The 17,200-nt window shown below is 47.8% G+C and overlaps 1 protein-coding gene across 1 annotated transcript in view; it reads left to right on the top strand.

Annotated features, from left to right (window-relative positions):
- The window catches only part of CPA2 (carboxypeptidase A2), a 31,005-nt gene that overhangs the window by 1,130 nt on the left and 12,675 nt on the right, over nucleotides 1–17,200 (top strand). Inside the window, exons 2-5 of the mRNA XM_030216386.1 lie at nucleotides 4,882–4,963; nucleotides 9,770–9,904; nucleotides 10,885–10,983; nucleotides 14,186–14,287. Coding sequence (XP_030072246.1) covers nucleotides 4,882–4,963; nucleotides 9,770–9,904; nucleotides 10,885–10,983; nucleotides 14,186–14,287 — 418 coding nt within the window. The remainder of the gene's footprint in view (nucleotides 1–4,881; nucleotides 4,964–9,769; nucleotides 9,905–10,884; nucleotides 10,984–14,185; nucleotides 14,288–17,200) is intronic.

Genomic DNA, 17,200 nt, shown 5'->3' with positions numbered 1-17,200 from the left:
GCAGAAGTGGCTGCATAGGAACTGAGTTCTGCTGCCATAACGACAGAGATGGTGGCCGGCTGCATGGTACTCTACTACTATAAATCACTTCTATAGCGCTACCAGTCGTACGCAGCGCTTTACAATTGAACATGAAGAAGAAAGACAGTCCCTGCTCAAAAGAGCTTACAATCTAAATCAGGACAAACAGACAGGACCAAGAAAGACAAGGGAAGGACAGACAGAAGGACACATAAGGATAAGATAAAAGTTACAAGTCAGGAGTTGAAAGCAGCATCAAACAGGTAGGCCTTTAGCCTGGATTTGAAGGCAGCCAGGGATGGAGCTAGACGTAATGGCTCAGGAAGCCTATTCCAGGCATAAAGTGCGGCGAGATAGAAGGAGCGGAGTCTGGAGTTAGCGATGGAGGAGAAGGGTGCAATTAGGAGAGATTTGCCTAGTGAACGGAGTTCCTGGGAAGGAGTGTAGGGAGAGATGAGAGTGGAGAGGTACTGAGGAGCTGCAGAGTGAATGCACTTATAGGTCAACAAGAGGAGCTTGAATTGTATACGGAAACGGATAGGGAGCCAGTGAAGTGATTTCAGGAGAGGGCTGATATGTGCATAACGACTTTGGCGAAATATTAGTCGTGCGGCAGGTTTTGAACAGATTGAAGAGGAGAGAGATGGCTGAGTGGAATACCTGAGAGAAGCAAGTTGCAGTAGTCTAAGCGAGAGGTGATGAGAGTGTGGATGAGGGTTCTGATAGCGTGTTCAGAAAGGAAAGGGCGAATTCTGGCGATGTTATAAAGGAAGAAACGACAGGTTTTAGCAATCTGTTGAATATGGGCAGAGAAGGAGAGGGAGGAGTCGAAGATGACCCCAAGGTTGCGAGCAGACGAGACAGGAAGAATGAGCGTGTTGTCGACAGAAATAGAGAATGGGGGAAGGGGAGAGGTTGGTTTAGGAGGGAAGATAAGGAGTTCAGTTTTGGACATATTCATTTTCAGGTGGCTGTGAAACATCCAGGTACTCCTGCTCTGGGTCTGGCATCCTGGGTGGTATCCCATCTTTTGCCCATCTCTTTCAGTGACCCTGCTTCTTAGGGCTTTTTCTTCCATTGCTCTGGGAGACCCTTTCCTTTATTGTTACACAATAACAAATTACCAGCTCAGGAAGCAACTATTCTCTCTTTTAAGAGACAAAGGCTGATTTATTTATTGTGGCTTTTGGCCTGTTCCCCCCCCCCCCCCCCCCCTCATGTTGCTGTGCCTGTGATTTTGCTTCTCTGGAGTCTTTTAAGATGTTTGCTGTACTGTTTTTCTATTCTCTTTTCTTTCTCTAGCATTGTTGTTCTTTTCCAGTTTTTACATTGTTTATTTTTATTGTAAACTGCCTAGAAATTCATTTGAGCTGTATATCAAATTTTAATAAACTTGGAATCTAACTCAGTAGGTTTATGGTATACTAGTAAAAAAGGCCCGTTTCTGACACAAATGAAACGGGCGCTAGCAAGGTTTTCCTCGGAGTGTGTATGTTTGGGAGAGTGTATGTGAGAGTGACTGTGAGAGTCAGAGTGAAAGTGTGAGTGTGTGAGAGAGAGAGTGTGTTTGTGAGAGAGTGTGTGTGTGAGAATGAGAGTGTGTGCAAGTGTGTATGTGAGACACATTGTGATAGAGAGTGTGTGTGTGAGACACAGTGTGATAGAGAGTGTGTGTGTGTGCCCATCCATGCTCCTCTGTCCCCTGCCCCCTCCATTCATCCGTATCCAGCATTTCCCCTCTCTGCCTGAGGCCTGCCCTGCAATCCATATCCATCCATGGCCATCTGTCCCCTCCATTCATTCTTATCCAGCAATTCCCGTCTCCCTGAGTCCTGCCCTTCGAATCCATGCCCATCCATGCTCATCTGTCACCTGGCCCCTCCATTTTTCCCTATCCAGCAATTGCCCTCTCTCCCTGAGGCCTGCCCTGCAATCCATTTCCATCCATGCCCATCTGTCCCCTCTATTCATCTCTATCCAGCAATTTCCCTCTCCCTGAGTCCTGCCCTCCCAATCCATGCCCATCCATGCTCCTCTGTCCCCTGCCCCCTCCATTCATCACTTTCCAGCAATTGCCCTCTCTTCCTGAGCCCTGCCATCCCAATCCATGCCCATCCATGCTCCTCTGTCCCCTGCCGCCTCCATTCATCCTTTTGCAGCAAGTCCCCTGTCTCCCTTTCATGACCCCCATTGCATCCATGCTCCTCTCTCTCCCATGTCCCAGCCTGGGCCGCCCTCTTCTTCCCCCCCCCCCCCTTCGCATCCATGCTGTCGTTTCTCCCCTGCCCTCCCGCTCCCATTGTTGTTCTTTAGTGGCCACCCTCTTCTCTCCCCCCAACATGGTTGTTTTGTTTTTTTTTTTCTTGTTTTTAAATTTACCTCCGTGCCGGTTCCGGCAGCGAAGCGTCAGGGAAGGAGGCGGCGCTCCCGACGTCTAGGTTTCCCTTCGCTGTGTTCCGCCTTCTTTTGACATCATCCTTGACGTCAGAAGAAGGCGGAACACAGCGAAGGGAAGGCTAGACGTCGGGAGCGCCGCCTCCTTCCCTGACGCTTCGCTGCCGAGCGTTGCGATTGGTTGAGTGTCATTGCTCCGCCCTCGACGTCATCACGTTTGACGCGTGGGCGGGGCAGACACAATGCGATCTCACCCCCTTCACTTTAGAATGTTGGCTAACAGAGGCTTCATTAGAACGTTGGAGTTGCGTTTTATATAGAGAGATAATATGTGTTGGTTGAGTGATTGTGTAATGTCAACGGTTCATTCCTATATATGGTTTTCAACTGGATCCAGATTTGCCTGTCAGGGTTGATCCAGTCCTGGGTTTATCCCATTCAGTGCAGGGATTTACATAGTAACATAGTAACACAGTAGATGACGGCAGAAAAAGACCTGCACGGTCCATCCAGTCTGCCCAACAAGATAAACTCATATGTGCTACTTTTTGTGTATACCTGACCTTGATTTGTACCTGTCTTTTTCAAGGCACAGACCGTAGAAGTCTGCCCAGCACTATCCCCGCCTCCCAACCACCAGCCCCGCCTCCCACCACCAGCTCTGGCACAGACCATAAAAGTCTGCCCAGCACTATCCCCGCCTCCCAACCACCAGCCCCGCCTCCCACCACCAGCTCTGGCACAGACTGTATAAGTCTGCCCAGCATTTTCCCCGCCTCCCAACCACCAGCCCCGGCACAGACCGTATAAGTCTGCCCAGCACTAGCCCCGCCTCCCAACCACCAGCCCTGCCTGCCACCACTGGCTCTGCCACCCAATCTCGGCTAAGCTTCTGAGGATCCATTCCCTCGGCACAGGATTCCTTTATGTTTATCCCACACATGTTTTAATTCCGTTACCGTTTTCATTTCCACCACCTTAAGCACAGATTCTTGATATCCAGTCACGATTCAGTTAACACTTAATCAAACTTCTTATCACACCCAGTCAAAACATTTAGAACTTTATATCTTCAGATCATATCATACAGATTTCCCCAGAACCTCAGTGATGTTAATCGCTACCAATTTCGGTCTTTAGCGATATATAAAACATCAACATCTTCACCGGTTCTTTATATATAACCTCCTCTTATAGTTAGCAAAATATTTTAACTTATCTTTTTCAAGCTTGTTTTATTTGTGAGACCCAGGGGATCAGCTGCCCGACATGCACATTTCGCCCAAACATGGGCTGTCTCAAGGACATTCCCCTGCAATACACAAACCAAAAGGTTACTAGTTTCCCCAGACTCCGGCAGTGAACCTACGCCCAGAAAATACTCAATTTTAGATATATAAATCTATCCGACTCACCCTGTAGTCTTCTCAGCGCCAGCTCAGCAAAAGTTAATCATCAGCCAAGATGGTGCTAGCGTTTTTTCGGGTCAATTAAATATCAGCTGTTAAATGACGTTTATAACCCCGCCCCCCCATGGCATTCCACCAGCAGCCATAGATCTATCCTGCACTGGTACCAGTGGTAGGAAGGACATAATATTAACTCAGAGAAGCCCATTCGATCTCTGCATTCAAACCCTTCGGCGTGACTGTTTGTAGCATAAAGATATTAAATTGCTCCCTATAATTCAAAAGTTATAGGGACATGAAAAAGGAAGGGGGAAGGGGAAAACTTTTATAATCCAGACTGCTTTCCAAACACTTGTCTATAGCAAATCTAAATCATTCCTAAATATCTTTCACTTACTATAGTTATGTTTAAGTGGTTCTTGTGAGACATTCCCTCCAGAGGAAGCTGGAAGTAGACATTAAGCTGAGAGATATCTTGTGCTCCAGCAGCCTCAGACAGTGTCGTACCAAGGCCTGAGAGGTGCAGAAATTGCTCCCAGCCCACCGTTTCCTCTCGTTGGCAGTGGTGAAGTGGGCGGGGCAGGGGGAGTTTGCAGTTATACACCCCCTTTTATCAAGCCGCTCGGCAACCGTGTCAGCATTACCGCACCGGCAGCCGCTAGCTCAGCTCGATAAAAGGGGGCCATAGTTTGGTGTGATCCTGTCGTCAGGAGGCAGCAAGCCCTGACACACCTACCAGGGAAGAGAAATCTCTGAATAATTAAAAAAAAAAACAACTTCATTCAATAAATAGATGGGAAAATGTGGGATACAAAAGCAACAAATAAAATAAAAAAAATAAATAAAAAGAAACACAGAAGTGTAAATGAAAGCGAAAAATAGTGTGTGATGAGAGGGTTTCTTTGTGTGTGTGACTGCAGTACTGGGATAGTGCACTGGACCCCCTATTTCCCTGACAAAGAATGGGGGGGGGGGGGGGCCGCGAAAGAGTAAAATTTAGGAAATGGAGTGAGCTGATTGGCTGCTAATTTTCCATCATTTTTGTGTACTTATGTAGAGACCAGGTTCTCCGGATCAAGGTCAGCAATGAAGACCAACTCAACAAGCTTCGGTTCTTAGAGACTCTAGAACATCTCAAGGTACATCACTCATGTACATGAGCCTTGTGTACATCAGATCAACGCACATGAGCCATGGTACATGTGATGTACCATGGCTCATGCGCATTGATCAGACCATACCATAAGTTCCGGCAATCAATGTGGTTTGAGCTTTATAATTAATCAAGGAACGTGTAGCAGGTGAGTAGAGAGAAAAAAAAAACAGTTTAAGGATGTCCAGCACTGAAACTTAAGGAGTTTCATTCCCAGTATGAAATGAATGTCTACTACTCACCTTTCCGATCCCATGCAAATTACATGACAGGTACCTACTGAGGAGAGTTTATAATCAAAGTTAGTACCTGACATGATAGAGGGGGAAGAGTCTTGCCCAAAGTTACAAGGAGAATCACTGGGAGAAATGGGATTTGAATCTTCCTTCGCTTGTTTTTTTAGCTTTCTGGTCTAATCACTAGACCATTCTTCAGCTATTAGACAGACAAAGAACATTTTTGTAGGGGATGGGGCTGTGGGCTATGTCGAGGGCTGACAACTCACCCAGGTAATTCCAAAAATGTGATCCACTTCTGATTATATGCATGGATGTCCATTTCTGCCTTTCATAGCGTGCTAGCTTTGAATTGTGGGTTACTGTTCTGAGCAGACTACTATGACATGGTGTCTACTGGCTGAGTGGAGGTTTCAGCAGCCAGTAGGCACTAACCTCGGATTCTATATATGGCGCCCAAAATTGGGCACGGATGTCTGGGTGCCTATCCAAGATGTGTGGCCCAACTAAATTGAATAGCGAACTAACCAATGGTCTCTAATGTTTCTCATACCTCACACTAACACTGTTTGCTTTTGTCTCACCTGGAATGTAAACCGCACTGAACCCTGTAAAGGGGATAGTAGCGGTATACAAGAAGTGATCTGAATTAAATTTGAATTAATGCCAATAACTGGGTGCTAGTTAGCATTAATTGGCTCGTTAGCCAATTTAGTTGGGTACACATCTTGCTACACGCTATTCTATAACAATGTACCCCCAAATCCCATTGAGCAACCCAAAAGGAGGAATGGCCATGGGAAATGATGGGCGGGTCAGGGGAATTCATAAAATTTGCACGTAGCGTTATGGAATACTGGGGATGTGCACCCAAATTGAGCGTAGGTGTAAATGCTGATTTTTTTGGCGCTGATTTTTGAGCACCATTTACTGAATATAGCTCTAAATGATGCTTTGCTTATGCCTTCTTCTCTTGCTCCCCTCCCCATTTATGTTTTATATATAAATATTAAGGGTCCAATATGCAAAAGGACTTATTCAGCTAACAGGACACCAGGGCCGTCGAGAGACTCGGCCGGGCCCAGGGCAAGGCCACCCCCGGGGCCCTACCCCCGCTGCTGCCGCCCCCCCCAAGGCCGTTGTTGTCGCTGCCCCCCCTCCACCAGCCCCCATCCGTCCACCATCGGGCCGGGTCCCCCTGAATTAAATTCATAGCGCCTCACCTCGACCTCGCTCCGTGTGAAAGAAGCGCAGCAGCGGCAGTCTGCAGATTGCCTCACTTCAGTCCTTCCCTCCCTGTGTCCCGCCCTCGTCTGACGTAACTTGCGCGAGGGCAGGACACAAGAAGGGGAGGCCCGAAGGGAGGCGATCTGCAGACTGCCGCTGCTGCGCTTCTTTCACACGGAGCGAGGTTGAGGTGAGGTGCTATGATTTAATTCAGGGGGGCCTGGCCCGGTGGTGGACGGAGGGAGGCGGGTGGAGGGGACTTCGGTGCCGGGCCCCCCTTGGAGGCCCGTGGAATTTTGTCCCCCCTGCCCCCTCTCTCGGCGGCCCTGCAGGACACTAGTCCCAAGTAACAATCAGGATGTGACTTAAGTATGCCCTGGCTCCAGTGGTGTTCCTAGGTCGGCTGCTACCCGGGGTGGATCACCGCTGTGTGCCCCCTGGTGCATCACCCCCACAAATCACAACATACCCAGAACATCACTCCTCCCCCCACAAATCATGCCACCCCCCCCCCCCCCCCCACTGCGCATCACCCCCAAGTGCATCGCTCTTACCTCCTGGGGGTGTAGAGAGCAGCTGCAATGTACATAAGTACATAAGTAGTGCCATACTGGGAAAGACCAAAGGTCCATCTAGCCCAGCATCCTGTCACCGACAGTGGCCAATCCAGGTCAAGGGCACCTGGCACGCTCCCCAAACGTAAAAACATTCCAGACAAGTTATACCTAAAAATGCGGAATTTTTCCAAGTCCATTTAATAGCGGTCTATGGACTTGTCCTTTAGGAATCTATCTAACCCCTTTTTAAACTCCGTCAAGCTAACCGCCCGTACCACGTTCTCCGGCAATGAATTCCAGAGTCTAATTACACGTTGGGTGAAGAAAAATTTTCTCCGATTCGTTTTAAATTTACCACACTGTAGCTTCAACTCATGCCCTCTAGTCCTAGTATTTTTGGATAGCGTGAACAGTCGCTTCACATCCACCCGATCCATTCCACTCATTATTTTATACACTTCTATCATATCTCCCCTCAGCCGTCTCTTCTCCAAGCTGAAAAGCCCTAGCCTTCTCAGCCTCTCTTCATAGGAAAGTCGTCCCATCCCCACTATCATTTTCGTCGCCCTTCGCTGTACCTTTTCCAATTCTACTATATCTTTTTTGAGATACGGAGACCAGTACTGAACACAATACTCCAGGTGCGGTCGCACCATGGAGCGATACAACGGCATTATAACATCCGCACACCTGGACTCCATACCCTTCCTAATAACACCCAACATTCTATTCGCTTTCCTAGCCGCAGCAGCACACTGAGCAGAAGGTTTCAGCGTATCATCGACGACGACACCCAGATCCCTTTCTTGATCCGTAACTCCTAACGCGGAACCTTGCAAGACGTAGCTATAATTCGGGTTCCTCTTACCCACATGCATCACTTTGCACTTGTCAACATTGAACTTCATCTGCCACTTGCACGCCCATTCTCCCAGTCTCGCAAGGTCCTCCTGTAATCGTTCACATTCCTCCTGCGACTTGACGACCCTGAATAATTTTGTGTCATCGGCGAATTTAATTACCTCACTAGTTATTCCCATCTCTAGGTCATTTATAAATACATTAAAAAGCAACGGACCCAGCACAGACCCTTGCGGGACCCCACTAACTACCCTCCTCCACTGAGAATACTGGCCACGCAATCCTACTCTCTGCTTCCTATCTTTCAACCAGTTCTTAATCCATAATAATACCCTACCTCCGATTCCATGACTCTGCAATTTCTTCAGGAGTCTTTCGTGCGGCACTTTGTCAAACGCCTTCTGAAAATCCAGATATACAATATCAACCGGCTCCCCATTGTCCACATGTTTGCTTACCCCCTCAAAAAAATGCATTAGATTGGTGAGGCAAGACTTCCCTTCACTAAATCCGTGCTGACTTTGTCTCATCAGTCCATGTTTTTGTATATGCTCTGCAATTTTATTCTTAATAATAGCCTCCACCATCTTGCCCGGCACCGACGTCAGACTCACCGGTCTATAATTTCCCGGATCTCCTCTGGAACCTTTCTTAAAAATCGGAGTAACATTGGCTACCCTCCAGTCTTCCGGTATTACACTCGATTTTAGGGACAGATTGCATATTTCTAACAGTAGCTCCGCAAGTTCATTTTTTAGTTCTATTAATACTCTGGGATGAATACCATCAGGTCCCGGTGATTTACTACTCTTCAGCTTGCTGAACTGACCCATTACATCCTCCATGGTTGTCGGCTCTGCCGGTTCCCCGCCCCTGAACAGGAATTAATGCTAGAGGGAGCAGGGAACCGGCTCCCTGCACCCCCTTGCAATGTGCATCCAGGGCGGACTGCACCCACTGCCCCGCCCTTGGTACACCACTGCCTGGCTCCATGCCAATTCTGTAGACCACCTTCCAAAAGATATCGAAAGGACAGAGCTGGTCTACATGGTGGCAACTAAAATGATCAGTGACCTTTCTCTTAAAGCGTATGGGGAGAGACTTAAAGATCTCAAAATGTATACTTTGAAGAAGAGGTGGGAGAGAGAAGACATGATAGAGATGTTTAAATACCTCCATGGCATGAATGCACTCAAGGCAAGTCTCTGGAATGAGGGGGCATAGGATGAAGGTGAAAGGGGATAGATTCAGGGGTAACCTAAGGAAACACTTTACGGAAAAAATGGTGGATGTGTGGAATGGCCTCCCAGTGGAGGGACAAGTATACAGGATCTCTAAGAGAGAAGAAGGGATAATAGTTGGTAAGAATGGGCAGACTCTCATTTTTCTATGTTTCTATGCTGCAAATAAACAACAGTTCGTCACTTGGCTAACCTGCCACTGCGATGAAAGAGCTGGACTGGAGGAAAAGCAGAGTAAAGAGTGATTCACAGCACTCTTCCGTACCAGTGTATGTGAAAGTACAGTGTGAGGGGACTTCTTTTACTCACCATAAAAGTTTAAAACCAACCAAAGGGTGGAATAAATCAGCTCCAAAAAAACTGCTCTACTTTTGTACGTAAATCAATTAATCTCATTATTATTTTGACTTCTATGAGAAGAAAATATCAAAATTTGATGCCATAAAAAAGATTTATCTTTCAAAAATTAAAATGGTACTTACATTTTTTGGAACCTCCTGGAAGATAAATAAAGAAGAGGAAAGAGAGACAGAGACAGAGTCTGAACCTTGATTGCGTCATTTGATGCTCAGTTTCTTCTTGTCTCCTCTTGATTGTGTCGTTTGATGCTCAATTTCTTCTTGTCTCCTGGGCACAATGTTGTTTTCTTGATCTCTTCTTTTCTCTCTAGCTTGATTTCTGGCTGCGCCCCTCGAACCCCCAGATCCCAGTGGACATCCACGTTTCCTTCACAAGTCTCCAGGCTGTGAAAGTTTATCTGGAGTCACGAGGCATTGAGTATTCCATCATGATCAAAGACATCCAGGTAGATAGAACCTCATTGGCTCTGGAGCATCTTTTGCAGACCTTCTCAACTCTTTTGAATACATGAGATCTTTTGGTCCAAAGAGTAGAAAGGACTCTAGATTTAACATCTCATTTGAAAGTTGACATACTAAGGAGTAATGTTGTCTTACACCATACTGAGATGTGAATTCACTGGTGATTGAAAGAGAAGAGACACTGACTAACATCATTTCCTTTTATTTCTGTCTATATCTTCCACTTCCACTTCCACCCTATACTGTCATTTAAGATGCTATAATGTATATTGTGTTGATATTTTAAGTTGCATATTATGCCATAATATGTACTCCTATTTAAATATTTTATTCTGCTGTAATTATCTATTGCCTATGTCCGGATTGTTCTTGCTGTACACCACTTTTTAGCACATAACGTAAATTCTAATAAATAAATAAATGTTCCCCATCTAAGCACTAACCAGACTAACCAGATGCATCTTGACCTTTGGCCTTTCTATCAGTGTCCCATTGCTTAGGATCCTCCCAGTTTGCCCCTACACAAATCATTAAGGACTGGAAAGCAGGTAGCAGCAGGAGCCTTAGTCTTTCCCTCTCTTGACAGCAGACCGTAGTGCTCTCTCTGCCCTGTGACTGAGATCTATCATTTAGGTGGCACAGGTGAACCCCAGCAGCCGTGACAAACACAAGAATTCAGTGTGGTAGTTCACGGCACTGTCATTCTGTCACACACTGCTCTGGCTCCCACTAAATCTTCTCTGTTCATCATGTATTTGATATAGATAATATCAGACTGAAAATCTGACTGAATGGTTTCATCTTTGTCATCTAATAAGGCACTGGGTTTGGGCTGGAATGAGGACAGTGTTGAATGTACAGATTAATTTTACGCGCTGGTGCTTAAATTCATGCGGTTGCTGTGCTGGCTGTAAATTGACGCTGTTATTGTAGGATCCCTCACGGCTTCTAATATCATTTCTAGGCTATGCTAGATGAAGAGAGAGTTGAGATAGAACTCAACCGAAAGCTGGAACGTAATTCCAAGAGTTTCAACTTGTCCATGTATCACACGCTGGATGAAGTAAGTATGGTTGAGCTTTGTGTATCATCTCTTTGAGCACACGGTATCTGCACAAATCGTCTTCACAATTCTCATTTCATGTATTCCATGGCACGTGGCGGTTTCTACTCTGAGATGTGCCCCCATCCCCCACTGAGTGAGAACTGGAACTAAACTGTAGAAGCTTCATCTGCTGGACCAGTTGAATGTGCTCCATTTGGCTGATGGGATGAGCTGCTGCATATAGACCAGAAGGCTGCTAGAGGATTTCTAAAATTTAACCCCGTTCATTCCCATTCCTTCTGCTCCTTTGCACCTCCAGCTCAGTGGGAACAAGTGCTGGTATAGGGTGCCATGAGCCTGCATTCACAACTACCAAGAGATTTTCCCAAAATTTATATCTCTTCTCCCCCAAACATACTTGATCCGATTATAGCAGTGATGGTCCTTTGTTGGGGGGGGGGGGGGGGGGGGGGGGTTAGAAGAGGAAATCATGGGTTCTGAATCTGGCCACTAGATCTTACCCTTAAGAATGACCATACCTCTCTATTCCTCTGGAACACCATCAGACCCAGTCAATCCGAGAAGGGGCAGACCTAACCTGAGGTTCAAACTGAGGACCATCTGCATGACAGTGTACAGCACTTGCCCCTTGAGCTACTGGGCCAGTACAGGTGTGCTGTTTCTAATACTGACTTGGGCAATTATCCTCACAACAAGTCATGGAAATGACAGAGAGATGAATGGTACAAAAAATTGTGGAAAGGAGATGCATGCAAAGCCGTGGTTGCTTTCTTTTGGGGGGACATTGAAGATTTATATGAGCGAATACTTTGCAGGCCTTATCATTAAGAAGTGAGGGTGGCTTGGTGACATATGGGGACCAGATCAGGTCTTCCATCCTCTGGGCTGGCTGGGACATGCCATAGTACTGAGACAGCATTCATGGGGCCGGGGGAATCCCAATTATTACATAATAGCGACACCTAGTGGCCACACTTGGGGTTCACATCATCAGTATTCCAGAGGGAGCTGTGGTTCGTGCACCTGGTTGAAGAAGACTATAGCTGTGATGTCTGGGCTGAGTTGGGAGAGAAGGTAAATGACGGTTCACGGCACTGGATCTGAACTTATGCTCTTGTTGAGCTGGAAATCAAAAGGAGCAGGAGCTTCAGGAGAAAACTGTTGCCCCCCCCCCCCCCCCGCTGCCAAAAAATAAAGCACAGCAGATGAGTGGTTTGTGCATTAATGCTGTTTACTTGGATGTCCACTAGGTTGTGCCTTCTGAAGGATCTGTGCCAATACATAGACCACAGACTCCTTACTCAGATGCACTAAAGGAATGTTTTCCATTTGGGGCCTGCTTGATTTTATGTGTGCATACTCTGTACCTGTTCTTCGTCCCCAGGAACACCAATATATGTCACATGTAATAAGTACCAAAAAAAAGTGAGGAAAAACCAAGTAGGATACCAAAAGAAGCATATTGTATAAAAACGACCCGACACGGCCGTGTTTCGGCCCTAAGGCCTACCTCAGGGGTCTTGAACAATCTCAGATGATCTACTGTATGAACATACACTGGTAAAACTTTGCTTAAACGCAAACTCCTCTGTTTTAGAATAGCATATGTTCAGTTACCAACTGATTTGAAATGGCATTGCCACAAAAGATCCTCCTCTCTTCTAAAATAACATTCATCTGAGATGTTCAAGACCCCTGAGGTAGGCCTTAGGGCCGAAACACGGCCGTGTCGGGTCGTTTTTATACAATAAAGCGTCTTTTGGTATCCTACTTGGTTTTTCCTCACTTTTTTTTTTTGGTTCTATATCTCACGGTATCGTGAGGATTTTTACCTCCTTTTTTTTTGTTTTACATGTAATAAGTACATAGCACCTTGTTCGGTAGATACACATACAAGTATGGGCCAGATTCAACAAATGGCATCCAAGGTTTAGGTCTTGTTAAGATCTACACTAAGGGACCCTTTTACTAAAGCACGGCAATTCTCAGTGGCACATCACTGGGCAGACTGAAGCGGAAATATCTGGTTAGTGCTCGAGTGGTCTGGGGTGGAGTCTGGGCTGAGCTGGAGATTTTCAGTCCACTAGCCAGGTAAGTTCCTGGATAAAGTTAGGACAGCAAAAAAGGCTGTTCTAACTTTATCTGGCTCCAGTTTGAATTTTGACCAGCACCCTGATCACTTCAGTACCAGTGCTCAGATTCTGCCTACAGCACTCACCACCTTAAAAATTACTGGTCACAGCCAGAGGCATAGCCAACCCAGGCCCACCCACTTTGGGCTCAGGTCCACCCAGTAGCATTACACCTATGATGGGGCTATCAGGGATCCCCAAGCCCCACCAGTCAAAAACTCCCAACAACTGTCCCTCCTGCATACCTTGTAAATAGCAGATCTTCACCTGCAGCGAGCAGCGACTGATCCATACTGTTTGCACCGGCCCCACAGCCTTCCCTCTGATGTAGTCCAGGCTTGCCAAATTGAAAAAAAATTTCCCACACAAAACCCCGCCCCCGCCGTCATCACCCTGCCCCCGCCGTCACTAACCCCACCCCGCCATCACTAACCACGTCCACAATGTCACCAACCCGCCCACAACGTCACTAACCCCGCCCACAATGTCAATAACCCCGCCCCGACATCACTAACCCCGCCCACTGCAACCCGCAACGGCCAAAAATTTCCCGCAGCGGGTCACGGAAAGCCGCCCAATTGGGCGGGAAAACCGCAACCTTGGCAACAGTGATGTAGTCCCGCTTATGCAGAAACAGGATGTTGCATCAGAGGGCAGGCTGTGGGGCCAACATGAGCAGTGTGTATTAGTTGCTGCTCGCCAGTGAAAATCTGCTATTTAAAAGGTATGCGGGGGAGGGGGGATGTTTGAGAGACCATACGGCATGCAGATGAGAGAGGGAGAGACCAAATCACTTGTGGGACATGGCAGAGTTATTCTGTCCATCCATCTTGGGCCCAGACCCATCCAAAATCGGGTGTCTGGCTACACCCCTGGTCACAGTGGCCTGAATATCAGGCCCATAAATTTAAAGTAAAATGACAGCACATTTCTACAGCGGCCATTTTGATTCTATTGGCCGCTGAGGTCCTCGTTAAGACAAATACCTGTCGCTATACATTGGAAAATCCACAGCTTAACACACCAGCTTTGTATTCCTCATCTTTGCTTCTTCTGTCTGCAAACAGATTTACACACAAATGGACATCCTGGCCAGTGAATACAGTGGCCTGGTCAGTAAACAGCAGATTGGGACTTCCTATGAGGGCCGGCCGATGTATGTGCTGAAGGTAGGCTTCCTTTTACACAGCCTGGGCTTTGGCTATAACGGCAATCCTTTCTTATACACTGCTTCTCATCTAGTACAAGAATCATCAGGCATCTACCATTCCTGGAATGCTTAATTCAATGATTCCCAAACCTGGTCCTGGAGGTACCCCAGCCAGTCAGGTTTTCAGGATATCCATGATGAATATTCATAAAGAGATATATATGCATGCACTGCCTCCTCTACATGCAAATCTATCTCATGAATATTCATCGTGGATATCCTGAAAACCTGAGCGGCCGGGGTGCCTCCAGGAACAGATTTGGGAAACACTGGCTTAATTTATAACAAAACATTCTCTGACAGTTCCAGTTTCTTCCAGGGGCGTATCTGGACTCGGGCGGTAGGGGGGGCCAGAGCCAGAGGGAGGGGGCACATTTTAGCCCCCCCCGGCGCCACCGATCCCCCCCTCGCCACCAATGACACCCTCCCCCGCTGCTGTCACTTACCTTTGCTGGCGGGGGACCCCAACCCCCCGCCAGCCGAGGTCCTCTCTTCCATGCAGGCTGCGCCTCTGCAAGTTTCAACGCTTCCTGTTCTTCTGAGTCTGACGTCCTGCACGTACAACGCGCAGGACGTCAGACTGAATTCCAAATTCTGAGTCTGACGTTCTGCACGTTGTACGTGCAGGACGTCAGACTCAGAAGAACAGGAAGCGTTGAAACTTGCATCCTGCACGGAAGAGAGGACTTCGGCTGGCGGGGGCTTGGGGTCCCCGCCAGCAAAGATCGGCGACGGGTTGGTGGCGGGCGGGAGGGGAGGGGGAGGTGGAGATGGTCTGTGGTAGGGGGGTCCAGGGCGAAATCTGCGGGGGCCCAGGCCCCTGTGGCCCCACGCAGATACGCCCCTGGTTTCTTCTACTGCAGAGAAAGGATTCTCAGTAAAACTTAGAAAGAGGTTAAAGGAATCCTGTGCAGAAGGAATGGATCCTCAGGAGCTTAGTCGAGATCGGGTGGCAGAGCCGGTGGTGGGAGGTGGGGCTGGTAGTTGGGAGGCGGGGATAGTGCTGGGCAGACTTATATGGTCTGTGCCAGAGCCAGTGGTGGGAGATGGGACTGGTGGTTGGGAGGCGGGGATAGTGCTGGGCAGAATTATACGGTCTGTGCCAGAGCCGGTGGCGGGAGGCGGGGCTGGTGGTTGGGAGGCAGGGATAGTGCTTGGCAGACTTATACGGTCTGTGCCAGAGCCGGTGGTGGGAGACGGGACTGGTGGTTGGGAGGCGGGGATAGTGCTGGGAAGACTTATATGGTCTGTGCCCTAAAGAGCACAGGTACAAATCAAAGTAGGGTGGTATACACAAAAAGTAGCACATATGAGTTATCTTGTTGGGCAGACTGGATGGACCGTGCAGGTCTTTTTCTGCCGTCATCTACTATGTTACTATGTTAAATACTCTGTTAGGACTACATTGGATAGAAGAAAGCACCATAACCTTTATCTCTGCGTACCAAATTGTCCTTAATTGTGAACATCTACTGTGCCTCCTGAATCGTTCCTCACCTTTTGCTTTTAAAGAGCTATTGTTCAATACTGTAATTTCTTTGCAAGTACAGAGACCCCTGGAACCCCCAGTGTATATTAGTGCCCTGCATGTGTAAAATAAGGAACTTTCCAGAGCATTCAGAGACGGTGAGGTAAGTTTTAGGAAGTGCTTCTCACCTCCAGTGGTGGGGCAGGGATATAAAAAGAGGATTTGTAGAGTCCTGGGGGGTCCCACTGATCAGAGGGAGAAGTGGAAGGCAGCCAAGGGGTTCCACAGGAAGATAAATGATCAAATCGTTAGGCAAAGTTGCTTAGGGTGACAGCTTTGGGTGTGGGGGGTTGGGGTGTCAAAGAGCAGCTGCAGTCAAAGCAAAACAATAGGTCCTGATAAAACGTGAAGGACATTTCTACAACGTGGTGACTAGACTTACATGCCACATTATGACAGCCATTGGGTGGCAATCCAAAAAACATAAGTGTAGGGAGCAGGGCTAGCCCAAAACAAGATGCTGCCTGAGGTAGAGCTTGCATGTGGCCCCCCCCCCCCCCAGGCTGAGATGCCACCTCCTCCGGCATTTTACCTCATCACAGTGACGTTCCAAACCCAGCAGCAATTCCCATACACTGCCCTGCCGCTTCTTGCACCCGGCCCTCCCCTTTACTGCGGCTGCCTGAGTGAAACAGGAAGTTACTTCAGGCGGCCGCAGTAAAGGAAAGAGGCGGGTGCCGGCAGTGGCAGGGCGATGTATGGGAATCACTGCCGCTGTCAGGTTCGGAACATCACCGTGATGAAGTAAAACGCTGCAAAGCTGCCCCCGAGTTGCCTCTCCTAAAGAGTGCCGCCTGAGGCCCCCGCCTCAGGTGGACTAATGGTCGGGCCACCCCTGGTAGGGAGACTGCAGGCACATCCTTTCCTCCCTCCTTTCCTATTGAGGATCCCCACTTCCTACCCCCTCCTCTATCAGGCACCTCTCTTGCAGGTTGTCTAACTGCTGATGCCACTCCTCCCCTTCCCATGCACATCTGTCTGTTCTGTACCTATGGAACCCCCATACATTCATTTAGGTATTTATATACTGCTAAGACCTAAGCAGTATACAGTTTCATTTTACAGGTACTGGGTCTGTCACTACTGGTCTCACAATCTAAGTAGTACATTGTACTACTGTTGTACCTGGGGCAACGGAGGGTTAAGTGACTTGTGCAGAGTCACCTGGAGCTACAGAGGGAATTGAACCTTGTTCCCCAGGTTCTCGACCAACTGCCGACCTCAGGCAGAAGCAGGGATTGAACCTAGTTCCCCAGGTCTCCAACCTGCTATTCTACTCCTCCACAGTTTATCAAACAGGACCAGTGAACCATGTGAGAGGTGGAGGAGTGACCTCAACAGCTA

The sequence above is a fragment of the Microcaecilia unicolor genome, chromosome 10, assembly GCF_901765095.1.
Source record: "Microcaecilia unicolor chromosome 10, aMicUni1.1, whole genome shotgun sequence".
Lineage (NCBI taxonomy): Eukaryota > Metazoa > Chordata > Amphibia > Gymnophiona > Siphonopidae > Microcaecilia > Microcaecilia unicolor.
The sequence above is the reverse complement of the archived record's forward strand: the minus strand, read 5'-3'. Positions and strand labels throughout refer to the sequence as shown.